Here is an 18,857-nt window from a genome sequence, read left to right as displayed (position 1 = left end):
CATGATGCATGTGTGACGTTGGCATATGTTATCTTTCTAAGAAAGAGTGTGTGTGAACGAGAGAGTGTGAGACAGACGGGCAGAAAATGAGTAGGACTGACCTGTGAGAGCTCCCGGCTTTTTGCTGTGTCGTCGCTCTCTCTCTCCTTCCTGGCCACCTGTCTCTGGTTTAGTCCACCTTTAGGTCGTTTCGCTGTGACCCCTTTTGGTTTGGCACCCCCCTCTTGGGCCCCATGCTCCTGTTTTTTGGGTTTGGCTGAGGGGAGGGGTTTGTCCTTCTCTCCTTTGGTGTACCTCTCATAGGGTAGGAGGAGCCTGGAAAGATCAGAGGGGAAGAGACTGAGTTAACCTTAACCTAAAACAAAGTTAAGGCTATAAATGTATCACCTCTTAGGAATGCTGTTACACACCCTGCCCATGTAGCTGCAATGAAACATGTCGAAATATCAACACATTTTTAAAGATTAACAACTACGCGGTCTCTCATAAGTGGTGCTAGGAATAAAACTGCAATCAATTTATAAGAATTCCCCCACACACGATTACCTCTGCATGTGTTATTAGGTGTCAACATTTCGGGTTTGGGACCTTTTTCAAGACATGACAGTCAATAATGAAAAGGTCCAACTTAAATTGTAAGAGGACATTCACATCTAGATAAACCAGAGATGCTAGGCCTACAACTGTGGCATAGACAAAGACACAACTTGAATTAAATCTGAAATTCTGAAAGGAACTTTCAACCTTAATTTTGACACTTGACTGACCAGAGTACACTGGTGGTGGGCGTGAGTCAGTTAGTATAGACTATAGAGCATGCTTCAACACAGAGCTGGTATGTGCTGAGAGAGCTGGGAAGCCAACTAACACCTGGCATAGGGCCCGGAGATGAGGCAAGACTGAGGCCCCCAGTGAGGGCGTGTTAATCTTTACATCACATTACCAGGGAAACAGTTAACACACTACAGCTGCTAGAGTAACTAAAAAAACATCCATTCTAACTGAGCTGTGCTGTTGATGAGACTACAGGGCGGGTTCTGACACCATGGGGGTTATTATCACCAAGGTCTTATCAAATGTGTGAAACAATATAAGGACTGACGAAAATGCTGAGAAAAACATGTGGCATACTCTAGGTTAAACACCACAAAACATTACAGTATCAAATATCAAAAAGAGGTACCAGCCAGTGATGAAATGTTCAATATTATTTTGGAAAGCCTCGCCTCACCCATTCCTTTGTGAGGCCAGCTTTCATGATAGCAATCCAAATGCTATTAGGAAACAACTTAGGCATGAACACGTTCTCATGTGTGCACATTAAGTAGTTGCTCAATTCCCTTTTTAAGGGACATTGTGGTAGAACAAACAAGGAATCATTAGTGGTTCGCTTGTTCACAAACAGAAATGCCTTTAAAGTACCAGTGCAGTCAAAAACGTGATTTTCCTGTGTTTTAAATGTACACTGTATTTCCACACTATGAAGTTGGAATAATACTGTGAAATGTTGAAAATTATGATAATGCCCTTTTAGTGTAACAGCTGTTTGAAAAGACCACTTGAAATATCAGTCTGTTTTGGTGGGATGGTGTTTTGGTCTGCCTGGTGACATCACGACACTCGCCAGAGGTAGCGCACGACACTCGCACGACAGTTGCCCCCCTTGAAGCAGGGCAGTGTAAGCAGAATTGTCTCATTGAGCTATTTTTTTTGTTACCTTTATTTAACTAGGCAAGTGAGTTAAGAACAAATTCTTATTTACAATGACGGCCTACCCCGGCCAAACCCTAACCTGGACGACGCTGGGCCAATTGTGTGCCGCCCAATCACGGCCGGTTGTGGTACAGCCTGGAGTCGAACCCGGGTCTGTCGTAACGCCTCTAGCACTGAGATGCAGTGCCTTAGACCGCTGTGCCACTCAGCAACAATAATAGCTAACACTCATACAGTATAAATGGTAATAGCAGAGCAATGTTTTTTAAAAGGCTGAAATGTATGCAAATTTTCCTAATATCTGAGACTTGTTTTATTGAGTTTTTACCTGAAATTGCAGTAACAGCCTGTTACATTCTGAAATTGTTACAGTAGCTGCTGGCTGCAATGAGCCACGTAAAACTATGGAAGCCCATCCCCACCACCAAACACATGTCAAATGCAGATCATACAAATAGGATATGTTTTTTCATTGTAATATTGTGTGGACATTTCAGAGGTGGCACCACAGGTCCCTGAGTGGTGGGGGGGGGTAAATTGTTTTCCTGGGGCCCAGAGTTTTACCCGATCGCGTAGTAACCTAAACAACTCCGGACCCTGGTTGTAGCCACTAGCGGTTCTGGGGGGGGGGGGGGGGCAGTGCCCCTGTGACAACAATTTTGGACCCCCTTGTGGCGCCCCTAAATGTGGAGTATGAAATAATTTGTACATAACACATTTTTGCTATCGTTCTTTTTTTACATCAGTTATTAGACAGTGGTCTTGAACATGGTCTTTTGCCTGCTAATGCCTGCAATGCAGTGAAGAAAACGATATGACAACAATAACGTCTAATGTAACTGGCCCCTCTAACAGTACAACTGGCCCCAGCTTGGCCCCCCCAGTTGAAATGGTCTTGAACCGCCACTGGTTGTAGCATACGACATAGTAATAAATCATCTGTAAAAACAACAATTTTATATGGGCTATGATTGGACCAGATTATTTTTATAATCAGGTCATCTGGTAAAAAAAAAACTGGCCCTAGGGAGGATGAAAACATTAAAACCCTTTACACAGACAGAGACAACAACTGCAATTGGACAAAAACTAACTGGGCTGAGTTCGCTGTATGCAGGGTGGCATCGTGTAGGCCTTTGCATCTGTAATTAAAAAGATACTCACACAGTATGTCATCACTGTTGATTGACTTAATTCCAATCAATCATTTTGGATTAAAAAGGCCTAGGTAGCCTAGCCACCGAAGTGTGAATATAAACCACATTTGATCACATTCACATTTTCTCAGAACAGAAATAAATGGGCCTATTTTAAGCAATAAAAACAGAGCTTAGGCTATAAAAACATGACGTTACATTTCCCCTGGCCAGGCCCAGATGGGATCAGAGTGCATAGGCTTCTCTAGGCTACCTGCAGCTGTGGTTGTTATCAGGAGGCTACAGTTGATCAGACTGAAGCACAGACTAATTGTGCACGTTGACAAATCATGAGGCATTTACATTTTTGGTGGTGGGTATGGCCTTCCATATAAAACATCTTGTTGTGGTGAATTCACTTATTCTCACGGTTTCAGTCGCCATTTGCTTTTACCACATGATGTTTTATATGATATTGATAAAAATTAAGCCTAGTTTGGGGGTTAATCGTACATTTTTGATAGGCTAACGTTAATTGATGAAGACATGCTGTTAGCAACTCTGTGCTTGTGGAATGAAGCTAAAATGTAATGAGTGTAGCCTACAGATGAGAAAATAAACCCTTTGTCTGCACATATAGTACCAGTCAAAAGTTTGGACACACCTATTCATTCAAAGGTTTTTCTCTATTTTTACTATTTTTACTATACAATGTAGAAAATAGTAAAAAAATAAAAAATAAAAAATAAAACCTGGAATGAGTAGGTGTGTCCAAACTATTGACTGGTACTGTACATGCTTGTGAATTGTTGCATTATTCAAGAGTGTAATATGGTTTGGTTGCATTATTCAATAGTGTGATATGTTTTAGAAGAACATTTTCTGTCATTGTTGAATATTTTGTGCTTACTGTGATATTTATGGTCAATTTGAGCAGTGGACCAAAAATGTTGCGTTGCCAGCCACAATGTAAGGCAAGGATGTAATGTTATTGAAAAGTAGAATTATCTTTCACCACCCTGCTCCTCAGACTCTCCTTTACACAGTATCTTGTAATGGAAATAGGGCCTAAGAAAGAGATTTCCAAACCTCTCTGCCAATAACATCTAGTTTTCAGTTTTCCCCTCCCCACTCAGACCACTCCCTGACACTCCTAGCAAAATTCTTGCTTTAGAAATTGCTCTTTTATTTGAAAACAATCACAGTAAGGTACTTAATTGTTACCGAGAAATTTGATACTGAGATAAAAACGTCTGCATTGGTTCAAGCGGCTCAGTGGGATTTCTCAGAACCAAACTGCTGGCAGCAGAGGCAGTAAAACTAAATTTCATACAGCTGGCACCGGGCCCCAGGCCAAGAAAGGAAATGTACGATTAAATGTGACTTATTTGAAAGAGGGAGAAGGAGAAAATAGAGACGGCGAGAGAGAGAAGAAAGACAGATGTTAATGGAGTGAAAAAATTATTCACCATAAACCACTGCACCATTGAGAAATAATGCGGTGAACTCGACGTGACTTACTGTATAAATAGAGTAAGGAAAATAGGGAGCAATTTCATATACACTGACATTTCAGGTCTGCAAAGATACTGTACCATCTGCTGTAAGAATGAATACCATGCCTTTCTGAGTTTGGCGTCTAGCAATACCAATTACAAATCAGTATCTATCAGCAGACATGGATGAGAATGAAATAATCCTGCATTGAGTTTTAGGAGCTAGGCTACAGACGAAGACACACAGTTCTATCGGATCAATTCACACGGGGGGGCTCAGTCGGGGGCTCAACTTACTGTTTAGAGTTAGAATAATAGAATACACAAAGTGCAATTTCGAAATTTGGTTCTGAATCTGCAGTTTTTCTATTGTTATGTCAGTCACTAACAGTCAGTCAATTAGCCCAAGTCAGCTAATTATTTCGCTTAGGGCCCCCAAAAGGCTAGGGATGGCTCTGACTGCAAGTGTGGATATGGATGTGGGTATGTAAACGCACGAGCGAATGCGGTCTCTCATGACGAAATCCAATATTTTTGAGGCCCCCAACCCCATCAAATTTGCCCTGCACTACATTAATTCTCCAGAATGCCACTGAGAGGTGGGGGTACCGTCCATACTGGTGTGCTTGTCACATCTCAGTGGAACATTCTCCTTTAAATCCATGTTACATCACAATCGTTAAACTCAATATTCCAGACAGTCTTTTATTTTATTTATTTTTGGAAATGAAAAAAAAGTAACACTGTTCTTTTAGCACGGCAGGATTATTTTCTGCTTCTCTGTCGCTGAACAGTTAACTATGAAAACTCACATTATAAATAGCACCCAGTGACTCTGTAAAAGACCGATAATAAGTACAGGGAGAGCATATAACATTCTCCTGATCACATAATACAGCAATGATAATACAATATGACTTATGTAAGTAGTAATTTCCTGAAAGCAGGGGGCCGGGTAGGGTGTGCAATCGAGAGGCCATGAAAGGAATTCAGTCCACATGTGAATGCAGCAGGGAGGCTCTTTGCACAGTGATAGGCTACATTTATGTAAATATAGGGCTTTCTCTTATATAAATCCTTGGTTGAGTTCAAAGCAGGAAATGCCTCTCAGGAACACTTCTCGTAATGAATATCACAGGCAATACCAAAATCAAATGCAGCATACTTTCCTGCACACTAGAGGGCAGAATGAGCACAACATGACATGGAAAAGTCAATGAGGGAATTACTCAATGAGGGAAGGAGAGCTTACATTTTTGTGAGGTCAATAAATACTTAACTTCCGCTCATGGCTATTCATCATTGAGCCTTTACATGAGCAGCCATTTTCTATGATGTTCATGGTAGATTTGAGTACGTAACCTATCCACTAATAAAACATTAAAAAGTTCAATAGGCAAAAGAGACAGACAGTGATTTCTCTAGCATATTGGAATGTAATTAGGCTAAAGACATTTCTTAGTATAATGTATTGTTGTAAGATTATTTGGAAATCACTACAATTGTAATTCAGTGACATAGTCAATTAAGCATGTCTGTCCCATTAAAATAATGCACTTACATGCCAAACAAGCAAATATGTTTTTATCAACAGTTAGCTGGTCTGTCATCTGAGTTAAAGGGGATTGACCTGTGGAATCCAAGAAATGCCTAAGTCACCAAAGCGCCGGAAAACCCCTATAGGCTATTTCATTCAGTACTTTTCCTGGTGCTGAAATTTATTTGAGCTGGCGTTCTGTTTAGTTCAGAGGTTTTCTTAATGCGTTAACGGAACCCTATTTTGGGATAGTTTTAAAACAACCTCTTGAAGAGAAGAAGCATAACATAAAATACATATTCATCACCAACTGTTATGTTTAGGCTGCTTCAAAGAACTGGCAAAACAATAACTTCTGTCTGTACAAAAGCAAATACCAATCTTCAGAGCTGAGTCAGAGCGGGATAAACAGACATTGTTCCCTCAGCTTTGGAAAGATTTGGCTTCAAAGCCTCTCTTTTGTAGAAAGTCAACCACTTCAAGTGATCCTGATTCACGCAGTTAAACAGGGCAGTGAAAGGCCTTTTGTCGAGTCTGGAAATACCAGATCTAAAAATGACCTTTACCATTCCCCCAAGGCTAAACTCCATTCAACTGCACACAGCTAACCTTAATCATGACAGGTGTTGAGCAATGGATGGTAAGTGTTTGTATTAACTGCTAGATATTATGTCTGTTGTTCACTGTGTAGAACATTATGTTCTTCAATCCAATCTCAACATTAGGAACAGATTTATAATATAATGAAAAGAGTCTGTTCATCATTATACATCAACAAAAATCACATGCACTGTTCCTAAGCCAAAGGCAAGAATGTTTAAAATAATACTGTGACTTGTTATCAGTATTTCCGAATGTCTAACTCTGCAAGTATGGCACAATTTGGAAGCCCCTAAATGCAAACACTAGGTTTAAAAGCCTTGTATATTTCATGTATTTCTTTGTTGTGTCAGGTGAATGAGGAGGGAGAGCAATCAAACTTCCTTCATCTAAGTGCTATCACAGCTGTAATCTGTCCAGTAGTTTTTTCCTATAGCTTGTCATTTTAGGTTCTTACAGCAATGTGTTTTTTTTTTTACTCGCGTTGTACGATTTGTAATAAAGAGACTTGAGTGTTGCATAGAGGAACAAGAAGCAACACAGAGTAAGGGCTGTGTTTAGGATTTAGTCTACTCTAACATGATCCACGGGGTGGCGACTTGCCAAGTTGTTCCAATTTGTCATGAGTCTATACACTGTGGGATGCATTTTCAATTTGAGGTGCAGCTTGAGTGAGTGCAGAGGCACACCAATACGAGGAGGAATGCATACAAGAATCAATGATATCATCTGCAATGTATGCAAAAGAAACCAACCTTGTATCCAAACCAAATAAATATTCACAGTCTAGTGTGTACATGTGGTTATTCATCAGATAGAAAACGGACATTACCTGGTATATTAACTAATATGAGTGGAATTTATTGTTATTTGTTATCCTCTGTACAACCTCTGAGAAAATAATTTTCAATTCCCTCCACTGTTGCCATGGATATTCCCCCCTGCAATTACATAAAAAATCCTATGCATGGCAGGCATTAAATCTGCATTAACACAGGAACTATCAGAGTGACAACATGTACAGTATAAATGTACTGTTTCTGTAGCAGTAGCAGCTCACACAGAAAGTGAGAGCTTAAATAACTAACGGCAGCAAAAAGCCACTGACCTGTATAATCAAAGAATCAGCATGAAGCGACATGCAGGGAGAGAATGCAGCAGTCTATTTCAAGGTTATTGATGCCATCTTTTCATGACCTCATTTTTAATTCAGGGAGCAGAGCTCTGACAGCTAATCTTGGGAAACGGTTTAAATAAATATCATTAAAGCTTTCCCAGCTGGAGCTTTAGACCTTGGGTTGGACGTTAAATATAGATTGTTCCCTTTAAGCTAATGCACAGTAGAATGGCTGCAATGAGCAACTTTCCAAATGACAAGTACCTCAGAATGAACAGAACAAAAGATAACCTATGTTCTCTACTGCCTGCTGCTCAACGCCATAAATACAGTCATTATTTCGATCTCTATCATTGAAAATAATTTCTCCAAGGCAACCGTTTCAGATGACTTCCATTAAAGAGGTAAATGGATAATGTGGATCAGTTCAAATTGCAGTCAGGGCTTGGGGACATTCAAAGTCCCAAACAAAAGACCAAGATCAGCGCGTTCAGTTAATATAGTGCAATTACAACCAAATGTTTCCACTACTTCTGACTTAGGGGGGGTAAATCAAAAGACACTAGGATAAATGTTGCATGCTCTAGTTTAAATGACTTATTGTGTTCTCAATGCTGAGTAATCATTAAGGGAAAACAACGACGCCACCAGGGACCAAACACATACTTCACCAAACCGACAAACAGGGTCATTTATCATATACTTCCAAGGGAGAGAGAATAGCTTTGTTTCCTGAGCTAATACGATGAAGTTAATTGCCCTCCTAGCTGCTGGAATAGTGAGCCTCAGCTAAAATTCTCCTCCCCTGGCCTGTTTGGGTTCAGCTGAGATTTCCCGCTCTCTTTCTGACAGGGTGATATTCACTGCAGTGGGGATATTTTGGGGATGTATTGATTCAGCACAATTTCTCAGCTTTCTGTGGCTGTATTGAGAAAGGCCAGCGCAGCAGTCACACCTCACTGGTCCCCCCCAACCCCCTGTGCTGACACTGTCTATACCAGTCCTCCTACTCATGCAGGGCTAGGAAAGGGCTTTCAAAAGGCAGAGCAAATACAGTCCCTTCTGGCTGCACAGGAAGTTTAATTAAGCTGCAGTGCTATTTGGGATAATCTAACTACTCAACCATATTCAAGTATCCAATTTGGTATGAACTCGTACATAGACAGAGCATAGATAAACCTACACATATTGACTGAGCAATTCAGCCTGGCTGTTTGTCATTTGCCTAGATCTATAGACATACTCACTATATGCATTCACAATATTGCTCTGCATGCCCTCTTTTGACACGTAATCTGTGTGTGCATGCATAATATCCTCAGGCTCCCCCAGGATCATATCCGTTTGCTGTTTGCTTTGGTTCAGACCATCTCAATAAAAAAGGCTGGTTGGAGAGAGAGAAGTGTGAATGGTTTGGTGAATATAGCTGTGCTCTGTGTTAGTATGCATGGAGCAGCAGTGTGAGAGAGAGTCTGTGGACATGGCTAAAGACATCATTACATTTGACATCATGTCAGGAATAGGAAGGAAGCCTTACTTCCCTAAGCATGGTTTACATACACCTGATACTGGGGCTGAGAGTAGCGCTCCTCTTCCTCCACTGCATTAGGAAAATGGGACAGGGCTTTGTTAATAACTCACCTCTCGTAGTGTCTTCGTGTGCATGTGGCGGCACTTGTGCTCCCTGGGTTTCCACCCAGCTCATCATATACATTTTTCCACTGTCTGCGAACTGTGATCTGAGAGAGAAAATCATTTTAATTATGCTGTATATAATTCTGTGACAACATCTTTATAGATAGTGATTTTCCTAGTGTGAGTGGTTAATACTAACAAAGTTATTAAGTGTGCCACAGAGACCATAAAGAATTGTGTCTTTTAAGCCCAGATTGGCTGGGCACCAATTGGTGTATGCCACAGAAATAAAATACATCAAATCACCACTCTCTGATGCAAAACCATCTCCATAACATGCCACCAGCTGTAGCTGGCTACTGCAGTCTCTACCTCAGCAGGGGCAAAACAGGGAAAAGTACAGTACAGTGGTAGAGATGCATTAAATGCCTCCCAAGTGGCGCAGTGGTCTAAGGTACTGCATCGCAGTGCTAGCTGTGCCACTAGAGATTCTGGGTTTGAGCCCAGGCTCTGTCGCAACCGGCTGCGATTGGGAGAGCCATGGGTTGGCGCACAATTGGCCCAGTGTCGTCCGGGTTAGGGGAGGGTTTGGCCAGCAGGGATGTCCTTGTCCCATCGAGCACTAGCGACTCCTGTGGCGGGCAGTGCACGCTGACATTTTGTGACGTTTTTATTTGTTTTGGTCTTCAGCAATGTTTTCTTTAGGCTGTTAATGCACACAGAAAACTTTCTCGAGGCAAGCTGAAGTCGTTAGCCAAAGTCTACACCCCATTGTCGGTGATTGGTCAACAGTAGGGATTCTTCAATGAAATGTTTGTTGTAATTCAACAAGAGACAAATTGTTTATGTCCATTTTTTCACTTGAGAAATACCGACCCAAACACCTTGGTTAGATGTAAAATTGCTCTACTAAGATCACCTCGGCAAAAACATCAAAATTAACAACATTTCTTGAGTTATCTTAGATTAATTCTGACTATTTTGAGGAAGTGTATACTGACTAAGGTGTCTCAAGATGGACAAATATCTATTGCTGCTCTTTTCTCATGTTCAGGGCAAACTTTTAAAGGAGTATGTGAGCACACTCATTTGGTCAAACCGAAGCATGCAGAAGACTTATGATGCCACAGAGTGATGAGTTATACCATTAAATACATACTGTAACTACACAAACCAACCACATGGCTTCCTGCTCACAAAGCAAGCATGAAAGTGATAATCAGCTGTAGATAAAAAGACTTCAAAGGAAACGCATCCCGATTAAATGACAAGTTTCCTGTTTATAGTTTGGCGGCTCGTCTCTCTGTATGACTATATGTGACTAACGAACTAACCAATATTCACAATACATTTACTCTTCACATCAAAAGACGTAACAATTTTGGAAACACTTCCCAAATTAGTACTGAACAAATGTGAGGTACACTGCCAAGCGAAAGGTCCCCATTCTGCTGTCTCACTGTATCTAATAGACACCTTGATTTTAGAGCCTCAACATGGGAAAAAAATTACAGACTTCACAAATTTCCCTGAAATGGGAGGGTAACGTGTTTTCCACTTAGAGGAGGTTTAAAACAACGGTATCATTTTGCGAAATGTGGGCCTGACCAAGATTGTGAAGTATGGCGCAGGACATATGTAAACACTTACCAACTCATATCCTCCGAGTTTCTGAGCAGCTTGAAACATAGTCCAAAGGTTTACTGTTAGAGGGACAACAAACAGGGAGATCAATGGTATTCAGTCAGATCAACAAATGCAAATATACTGTCACATACACTGCATTCGGAAAGTTTTAGACATTATTGCAAATGTACAGTACCAGTCAAAAGTTTGGACACATCTACTCATTCAAGGGTTTTTCTTTATTTTTTACTATTTTATACATTGTAGAATAATAGCGAAGACATCAAAACTATGAAATCACACATATGAAATCATGTAGTAACCAAAAAAGTGTTAAATCAAAATATATTCTATAATTGAGATTCTTCAAAGTAGCCACCCTTTGCTTTGATGACAGCTTTGCACACTCTTGGCATCCTCTCAACCAGCTTTATGAGGTAGTATTTTATTTAACCATTATTTAACTAGCCAAGTCAGTAAAGAACAAATTCTTATTTACAATGACGGCCTACTTGTAAAGCCCCCCTGGCCAAACCCTCTGCTAACTCGGACGACGCTGGGTCAATTGTGGGACTCCCGATCATGGCCGGTTGTAATACAGCCCGGGATCGAACCTGGGTCTGTAGTGACACCCCTGAGATGCAGTGCCTTAGACCGCTGTGCCACTCGGGAGGCTCACCTGGAATATATTTCAATTAACAGGTGTGGCTTGTTAAAAGTTAATTTGTGGAATTTCCTTCTTTCCTTCTAAATGCGTTTGAACCAATCCATTGTGTTGTGACAAGGTAGAGGTGGGATACAGAAGATAGCCCTATTTGGTAAAAGACCAAGTCCATATTATGGCAAGAACAGCTCAAATAAGCAAAGAGAAATGACAGTCCATCATTACTTGACATGAAGGTCAGTCAATACAGAACATTTCAAGTGCAGTCGCAAAAAACATGAAGCGCTATGATGAAACTGGCTCTCATGAGGACCGCCACAGGAAAGGAAGACCCAGAGTTACCTCTGCTGCAGAGGATCAGTTCATTAGAGTTAACTGCACCTCAGATTGCAGCCCAAATAAATGCCAATACCATCCCTATGGTGAAGCATGGTGATGGCAGCATCATGCTGATTGCAGCCCAAATAAATTCTTCACAGAATTCAAGTAACAGACACATCTCAACATCAGCTGTTCAGAGAAGACTGCGTGAATCAGGCCTTCATGGTCAAATTGCTGCAAAGAAACCACTACTAAAGGACACCAATAATAAGAAGAGACTTGCTTGGGCCAAGAAACAATGGACATTAGGAATGGACATTAGACCTGTGGAAATCTGTCCTTTGGTCTGATGAGTCCAAATTTTAGATTTTTGCTTCCAACCGCCGTGTCTTTTAGAGACGCAGAGTAGGTGAACATATGATCTCTGCATGTGTGGTTCCCACCGTGAAGCATGGAGGGGGTGGGATGGTATGGGGGTGCTTTGCTGGTGACACTGTCAGTGATTTATTTAGAATTCAAGGCACACTTAACCAGCATGGCTACCACAGCATTCTGCAGCGATACGCCATCCCATCTGGTTTGCGCTTAGTGGGACTATCATTTGTTTTTCAACAGGAAAATGACCCAAACCACACCTCCAGGCTTTGTAAAGGCTATTTGACCAAGGAGAGTGATGGAGTGATGCATCAAATGACTGGCCTCCACAATCACCCGACCTCATCCCAATTGAGATGGTTTGGAATGAGTTGGACCGCATAGTGAAGGAAAAGCTGCCAACAAGTGCTCAGCATATGTGGGAACTCAAGACTGTTGGAAAAGCATTCCTCATGAAGCTGGCTGAGAGAATTCCAAGAGTGTGCAAACTGTTATCAAGGCAAAGGGTGGCTACTATGAAGGATCAAAAATGTATTTTAATTTGTTTAACACTGTTTTTTTTTGCTACTACATGATTCTAAATGTTTTATTTAATCATTTTGATGTCTTCACTATTATTCTACAATGTAGAAAATAGTAAGAATAAAGAAAAACCCTTGAATGAGTAGGTGTGTCCAAACTTTTTGTCTGGTACTGTATATAAAAAAAAACCGGAAATATCACATTTACATATGTATTCAGTACTTTGTTGAAGCACCTTTGGCAGCGATTACAGCCTCAAGTCTTCTTGGGTATGACGCTACTAGCTTGGCACACCTGTATTTGGGGAGTTTCTCCCATTCTCTGCAGATCCTCTCATGCTCTGTCAGGTTGGATGGGGAGCGTCGCTGCACAGCTATTTTCAGGTCTCTCCAGAGATGTTTGATAGGGTTCAAGTCCGGGCTCTGGCTGGGCCACTCAAGGACATTTAGAGACTTGTCTGCATTATCTTGGCTGTGTGCTTAAGGTTGTTGTCCTGTTGGATGGTGAACCTTCGCCCCAGTCTGAGGTCCAAAGCTCTCTGGAGCAGGTTTTCATTAAGGATCTCTCTGTACTTTGCTCCATTAATCTTTCCCTCGATCCTGACTAATTTCCCAGTCCCATGAAGGCCTTATTCACGCAGTCTTCTCTGAACAGCTGATGTTGAGATGTGTCTGTTACTTGAATTCTGTGAAGCATTTATTTGGGCTGCAATCAGCATGATGCTGCCATCACCATGCTTCACCCTAGGGATGGTATTGGCCAGATGATGAGCGGTGCCTGGTTTCCTCCAGACGTGAGGCTTGGCATTCAGGCCAAAGAGTTCAATCTTGGTTTCATCAGACCAGAGAATCTTGTTTCTCATGGTCTGAGAGTACTAGAGGTGCCTTTTGGCAAACTCCAAGCGGGCTGTCATGTGCCTTTTACTGAGGAGTGGCTTCCGTATGGCCACTCTACCATAAATGCCTGATTGGTGGAGTTCTTCCATCTCCACAAAGGAACTCTGGAGCTCTGTCAGAGTGACTATTGGGTTCTTGGTCACCTCTCTGACCAAGTCCCTTCTCCCCCTATTGCTTGGTTTGGCCGGGCCGGCCAGCTCAAGGAAGAGTCTTGGTGGTTCCAAACTTCTTCCATTTAAGAATGATGGAGGCTGCTGTGTTCTTGGGGACCTTCAATGCTGCAGAAATGTTTTGGTATCCTTCCCCAGATCTGTGCCTCAACACAATCCTGTCTCGGAGCTCTAAGGACAATTCCTTCGACCTCATGGCTTGGTTTTTGCTTAACTGAATTTACCACAGGTGGACGACAATCAAGTTGTAGAAACATCTCAAGGATGATCAATGGAAACAGGATGCACCTGAGCTCCATTTCGAGTCTCATAGCAAAGGGTCAGAAATACTTATGTAAATAAGGTATCTGTTTTTTATTTATAATACACTTGAAAAAAAATCGAAACCTGTTTTCACTTTGTCATTTTGGAGTATTGTGTGAGATTGATGAGGATTAATAAAAAAAACATTTTTAGAATAAGGCTGTAATGTAAAATATTTTGGAAAAAGTGAAGGGATCTGAATACTTTCCGAATGCACTGTAGCCACATAAACTACTGTAGATACATCCTGACACCTAGCTAGCTCTGTAACACTTCAGCTGAAGGGGATTTGAATAAACACCATTATGAGCATCAAGTATTACTTGACATGTTAGCACTCGTTACCAATGTTGGCTCAAATGCCAATGCCATTTTGCATAGAATTTTACATGCAAAGATCCAATGACAGATGATATCACATGGATTAGAGCGGTTGTGTAGCATAGTGATTAGGCAGGTGATCAAAATCCAACAAAGACCCTTTCAGATGAATCTTGAAATCATTCCATCTCTGACAGTATATTTCCCCGCAAACAATGAACCCACTTTATTGTGCGATTTTCCAAACAATGACATTTGTATCTGCTTTCTGTAACATCATTGTAACATCATTTTTAAATGAAGACCTATAAATAAGGAAGGTTCGCCTAGGGAGAAATCCATCAAAATTCAATCTTTGCGTACACAAAGGCTTGCATTTTTCAAAATGACATTTTCCTATCTCTGCATTTGACAGCATTGATTTTTCCTTTCTCCTCTTCCGTGGCTGTTGTCAATGAACAGGCAGAATAACAAAGGAAGCTGGGTGGGTTCTATTTGAACTGCAGAGTGGCATTGTGTTTTCAACTGGATAGCAGCTAAGGCCTATTAATGGGGTTGTTATGCATAGACTGTAATTACCACAATAGCAAGCAGAATTAGGAAGCACAGAAAAAATAAAGAAAATAAGAGAATGCTTCTTTCTTAGATTACTTACTGCCTGTTTTTTCTCTAATTCACTCTATTCAACAGGGCAATTATCACAGAGATAAAGATGGCAAAACAGACTAAACACAATGTAGACAAAAACAGACAAGTTCAAACAGGTAAATACTAAACAAGGCAAAAATAACCTCTCTAAAGGCAGGCTGAAATAATGTGCATCACCTCCCCTACCCAACTCCTCATTCTCCTATTTGCGACTAATGCAATTTAAAATGTGCAATATGATGTCAAACTGTACCAACACTGACACACACTCCCAGCCCCCTCCTTGTACATTCAGAATGTGGTACCAACACTGGGAATAGCTGTTTGTTCAAGTGAATGGAATATAATGAAACCTCTTTTTGTCATGTGGCTTTTCTTCTTCTGATGTTCATTTATCTTACGTCCTGTGCAGCGAGCAGGCACACTGCTAAAGCTAAATAGATGGCAAAGAAGACCCAAAGAAGCTTCCTTTCTGGTGGAACAGATAACAAACTTTGAGCTGGAGCTATAGCATTGCCCTGTGTAGAATATGCCATTACAATAAAGGGGATAGATTGACCGATTCACTTACAGTATTTCACCTGTATCTGCACTGCTCTGTCTGCCCTACATTGTGCTTTAGAGGAAGTGGAATTGGTAGCTCTGTGTGCATTTCAGAGCCAATGGTTTAGAGAAGAATATGTCATTAAATGGCTTCTGTTAAGAATCACACAAAGCATGTAGGAGGCACATTGAAAGAGGACAGGAATACATGTGTATTACCGTTCGACAAACCAGTGCTTTTAAACAGTTGTTTTCTTAATTATAGACCACTCATAAAACAAATACCAAAAACACCATTTCCATAACAGGAAAGTTTTGCTTTGATACTTGAGGCTATTGCAGTGACTGAAAGGAATCATGAAAGCTGATTGCGTCTGAGCATATTTTGTAGTAGTTCTATTTTTTTAAACAGTCAAGTTGCCAAGGACAAGTTTAAATTGCATTATTGGAAGCTTTAATGAGAAGTCTTGCTTGGTTTGTAATTCAGAACATGTACTGTATGTAAAACAGTTGGCGTTATGCTTCGATTCAAACGATGCTATGCTGTAGACTCAGTAACTACAATATGCATGCATACTGAGTCACTATCATATCATCTCAACCACATTGGCCAACTTAAGAACAGCCTCTTTGGTGTGAAGATGACGTCTCTTTCCAAATATCTATATGGGGTTTAATCGTGAACCACAGCTTACATTTGTATAGAGAGACTAACATGTAAAACAGCTCACCTCTTTTTGTATAGAGTGAATTGCACCACAATGACGCATGGCTGTGCCGAGAAATAATATTGAATGACGGTTCTTGTATGGTTCTCTATATAAGACATAATCTTCCCTAGCATGTGAAACCTCATTGTTGTGAAGTGAAACATTCGACCTACATAAGAAGCGTTTGATCTGAGCGAGATGTGCTTCCCATGCATGCGACGCTCTGACAGTGTGAGAAGAAGCGTTATGGACCCACATATGATGCTTTTTACAGGACCTGGTGTGTGAAGATTATATATCCTATATTCAAAGCTTATATGAATATAAAAGGAAGATATTTCACTCACTCTGCTTAAATCCCAGGAAGGGGATCCTATCGATAGGTGTGTCCCTCTCTTTCATGTACTTGTATAGGGCTACTAGGAAGGCCTGCTCGTCTGCACGACTCTCCTTTGATGATTCCTCGTCCTCTTCTTTCTCCTCCTTCTTCTCCCTCTCCACCTTCTCCTCCACAGATGCCTGTTTACAGATCCTGGGTTTGGCCATTGTGCCCCTGGTGGGAACCGTCACCTTGCAGTTAGGTTTTACCTGTAGGAAATATAAGAGTGGGAGTTGAAGGGTTAACACTCAACAGGAAGTGGGGGCTATTTAATGAATGCATGATTCTGTCAAAAGGATTATCATATCACTCCATATAAATCACAACCTTTACATTTTTTAATCAACCAAACTGAAATAAAGTGAAGTGAATGGCGAAGGCACTCAAAGATGGAGGAATTCAGATATGATGTCATTGTTTTAAACTACGGCTAGTGACATGGTTCAATGTGCAAATAAACCAGCATAATCTATATATTTTTTTGCAGTCTGGGAACTAGAATTGGGATCAAGTTTACTGTGCTAATGCAGATACAAAAAAAGAGTAATGGAGAGCAGTGTATAATACAACGAACTTAGCAAAATAGTTATTTGTGGTAAGTACATGGGGGCCACCATCTTTATGCATGCCCACTATTAAATCAAATGTCATGTGACTGGTGTACCTTGGTGGGAGACTTGTTCTCTGGGGTGCTGGGTTCTTGCGGTCCCTGAGGCCCCTGACTGTGGCCCTGGGAGTCCCTTCGCTGGGACACTGACAGTTTCTTCTTTCGTGGCCGACCCTTCAGGTTAGGGGCTGAGAGTATGGGGACAAAACATGTGCTGGTTAGTATCCTAGTGACAATGTTTCTGGGGAAAGAAAGACACAACCACACACAGGGCCTAGGGAAGGAAGATAAGCAAGCTAATTCTGAATTATTTGTATAATAAGCATTTAGCAAATAAACATTTCCATTCTAGGTTTCAGGAGTGTAGCATAAAAACGATGTAAATATCTGAATAACAATTCCAATCCTCTAAAGTTAAATCCATGAGAACATTAGGTGATGTTGTTGCACAACACATACACTGATCTAATCATTATTTCCATTCTTAGTTTCCTTGTAACTCGCTGATTTGAGACCTTCAATATTGTCAGTTATAAAACACATAAACCTGTCTGATTGGAGTCCTTTGTTAGAGGTATGCAGATAATTCCACAGTACACAAAGTATTTTCAAACCACCAGAGTCTTTCTATGGTCACATTTTATGTCAACCACCAACTGTATTGTAACATCTTGGCAGACTGCCTTCCACTGTAACAATAACAATGATAAACTAAAAGGAGAGAGGAGGCACTCGATTTGAGCCAGGTTAAGTCAAGTAGTTCAGAGCGACATTCCGTGTGCAATGACAATTAAATTACGTCCAAGGTTAGAGGCAGCCAGGGGAATAATTTTTTGCCGAATCAAATTCTCATCATGGTTTGAAGAAAAAAAATGTTAAAAAAACAAACCCCAATGAAATCAAGGAGGAAGTAATTACAGTTGGTGAACGCTATTGTGACTCAATGACCTTTCACTTCACATTCTTTCCAAAACAGGCAGAGAAAAAGGCAAGGAAAATTACACCATGTTCTGTAATCAGCTTGGCAACTGCAAGTTTTCACAATACTTGGCCTGATTGTAATACAGGACAGTGCACTGTATTTTATTTTTATTTTCCCTTTCTTTCTATCTTTATTTCTTTCTCCCTCTATAAAGCTGAAGTCTTACAATACCCTGAAGTCCAATCCTTTGCGTAATGGATGACTCATGACTGTTAATACAAACGAGCTGACCTGAGCTCTACCTCATTGAGATTTGTTTTTCACCATGTGACATCAGTTTAAACAAGAGATTCCATTTCTAAAACAGGCCTACGTAGGAAAAAGTGCCTAAATAATACTCTCGGGGCTCTATTTTTCAGCTGGGGTTAAGGAGGTGCTAGTGTCAAACACACGTTAAGTTTGCAATTTCGTCATGTAAAAACTGGCATTTTCCAGCCCTAAAACCATGTTCGGGCATTTATATGTCTTATATCAGCTCGCTTGCGCTCAGATAGGCAGGGTGGGAATGTTTGAGGTGTGTCCTTAAAAACATGATCCAAAGTGATAATTTCTGGCA

The 18,857-nt window shown here is 40.8% G+C and overlaps 1 protein-coding gene across 1 annotated transcript in view; it reads right to left on the bottom strand.

The window, feature by feature from the left end:
• Positions 1-18,857, bottom strand: part of LOC106607837 (AT-rich interactive domain-containing protein 5B) — an 84,107-nt gene that overhangs the window by 6,686 nt on the left and 58,564 nt on the right. Inside the window, exons 5-9 of the mRNA XM_014205248.3 lie at positions 17,377-17,507; positions 16,681-16,921; positions 10,885-10,937; positions 9,241-9,338; positions 102-315 (exon numbers count right to left, since the gene is read on the bottom strand). Of these exons, the coding sequence (XP_014060723.2) occupies positions 102-315; positions 9,241-9,338; positions 10,885-10,937; positions 16,681-16,921; positions 17,377-17,507 (737 nt within the window). The remainder of the gene's footprint in view (positions 1-101; positions 316-9,240; positions 9,339-10,884; positions 10,938-16,680; positions 16,922-17,376; positions 17,508-18,857) is intronic.

The sequence above is a fragment of the Salmo salar genome, chromosome 01 (genome assembly GCF_965601325.2).
Source record: "Salmo salar chromosome 01, fSalSal1, whole genome shotgun sequence".
Classification (NCBI taxonomy): domain Eukaryota; kingdom Metazoa; phylum Chordata; class Actinopteri; order Salmoniformes; family Salmonidae; genus Salmo; species Salmo salar.
The sequence above is the reverse complement of the archived record's forward strand: the minus strand, read 5'-3'. Positions and strand labels throughout refer to the sequence as shown.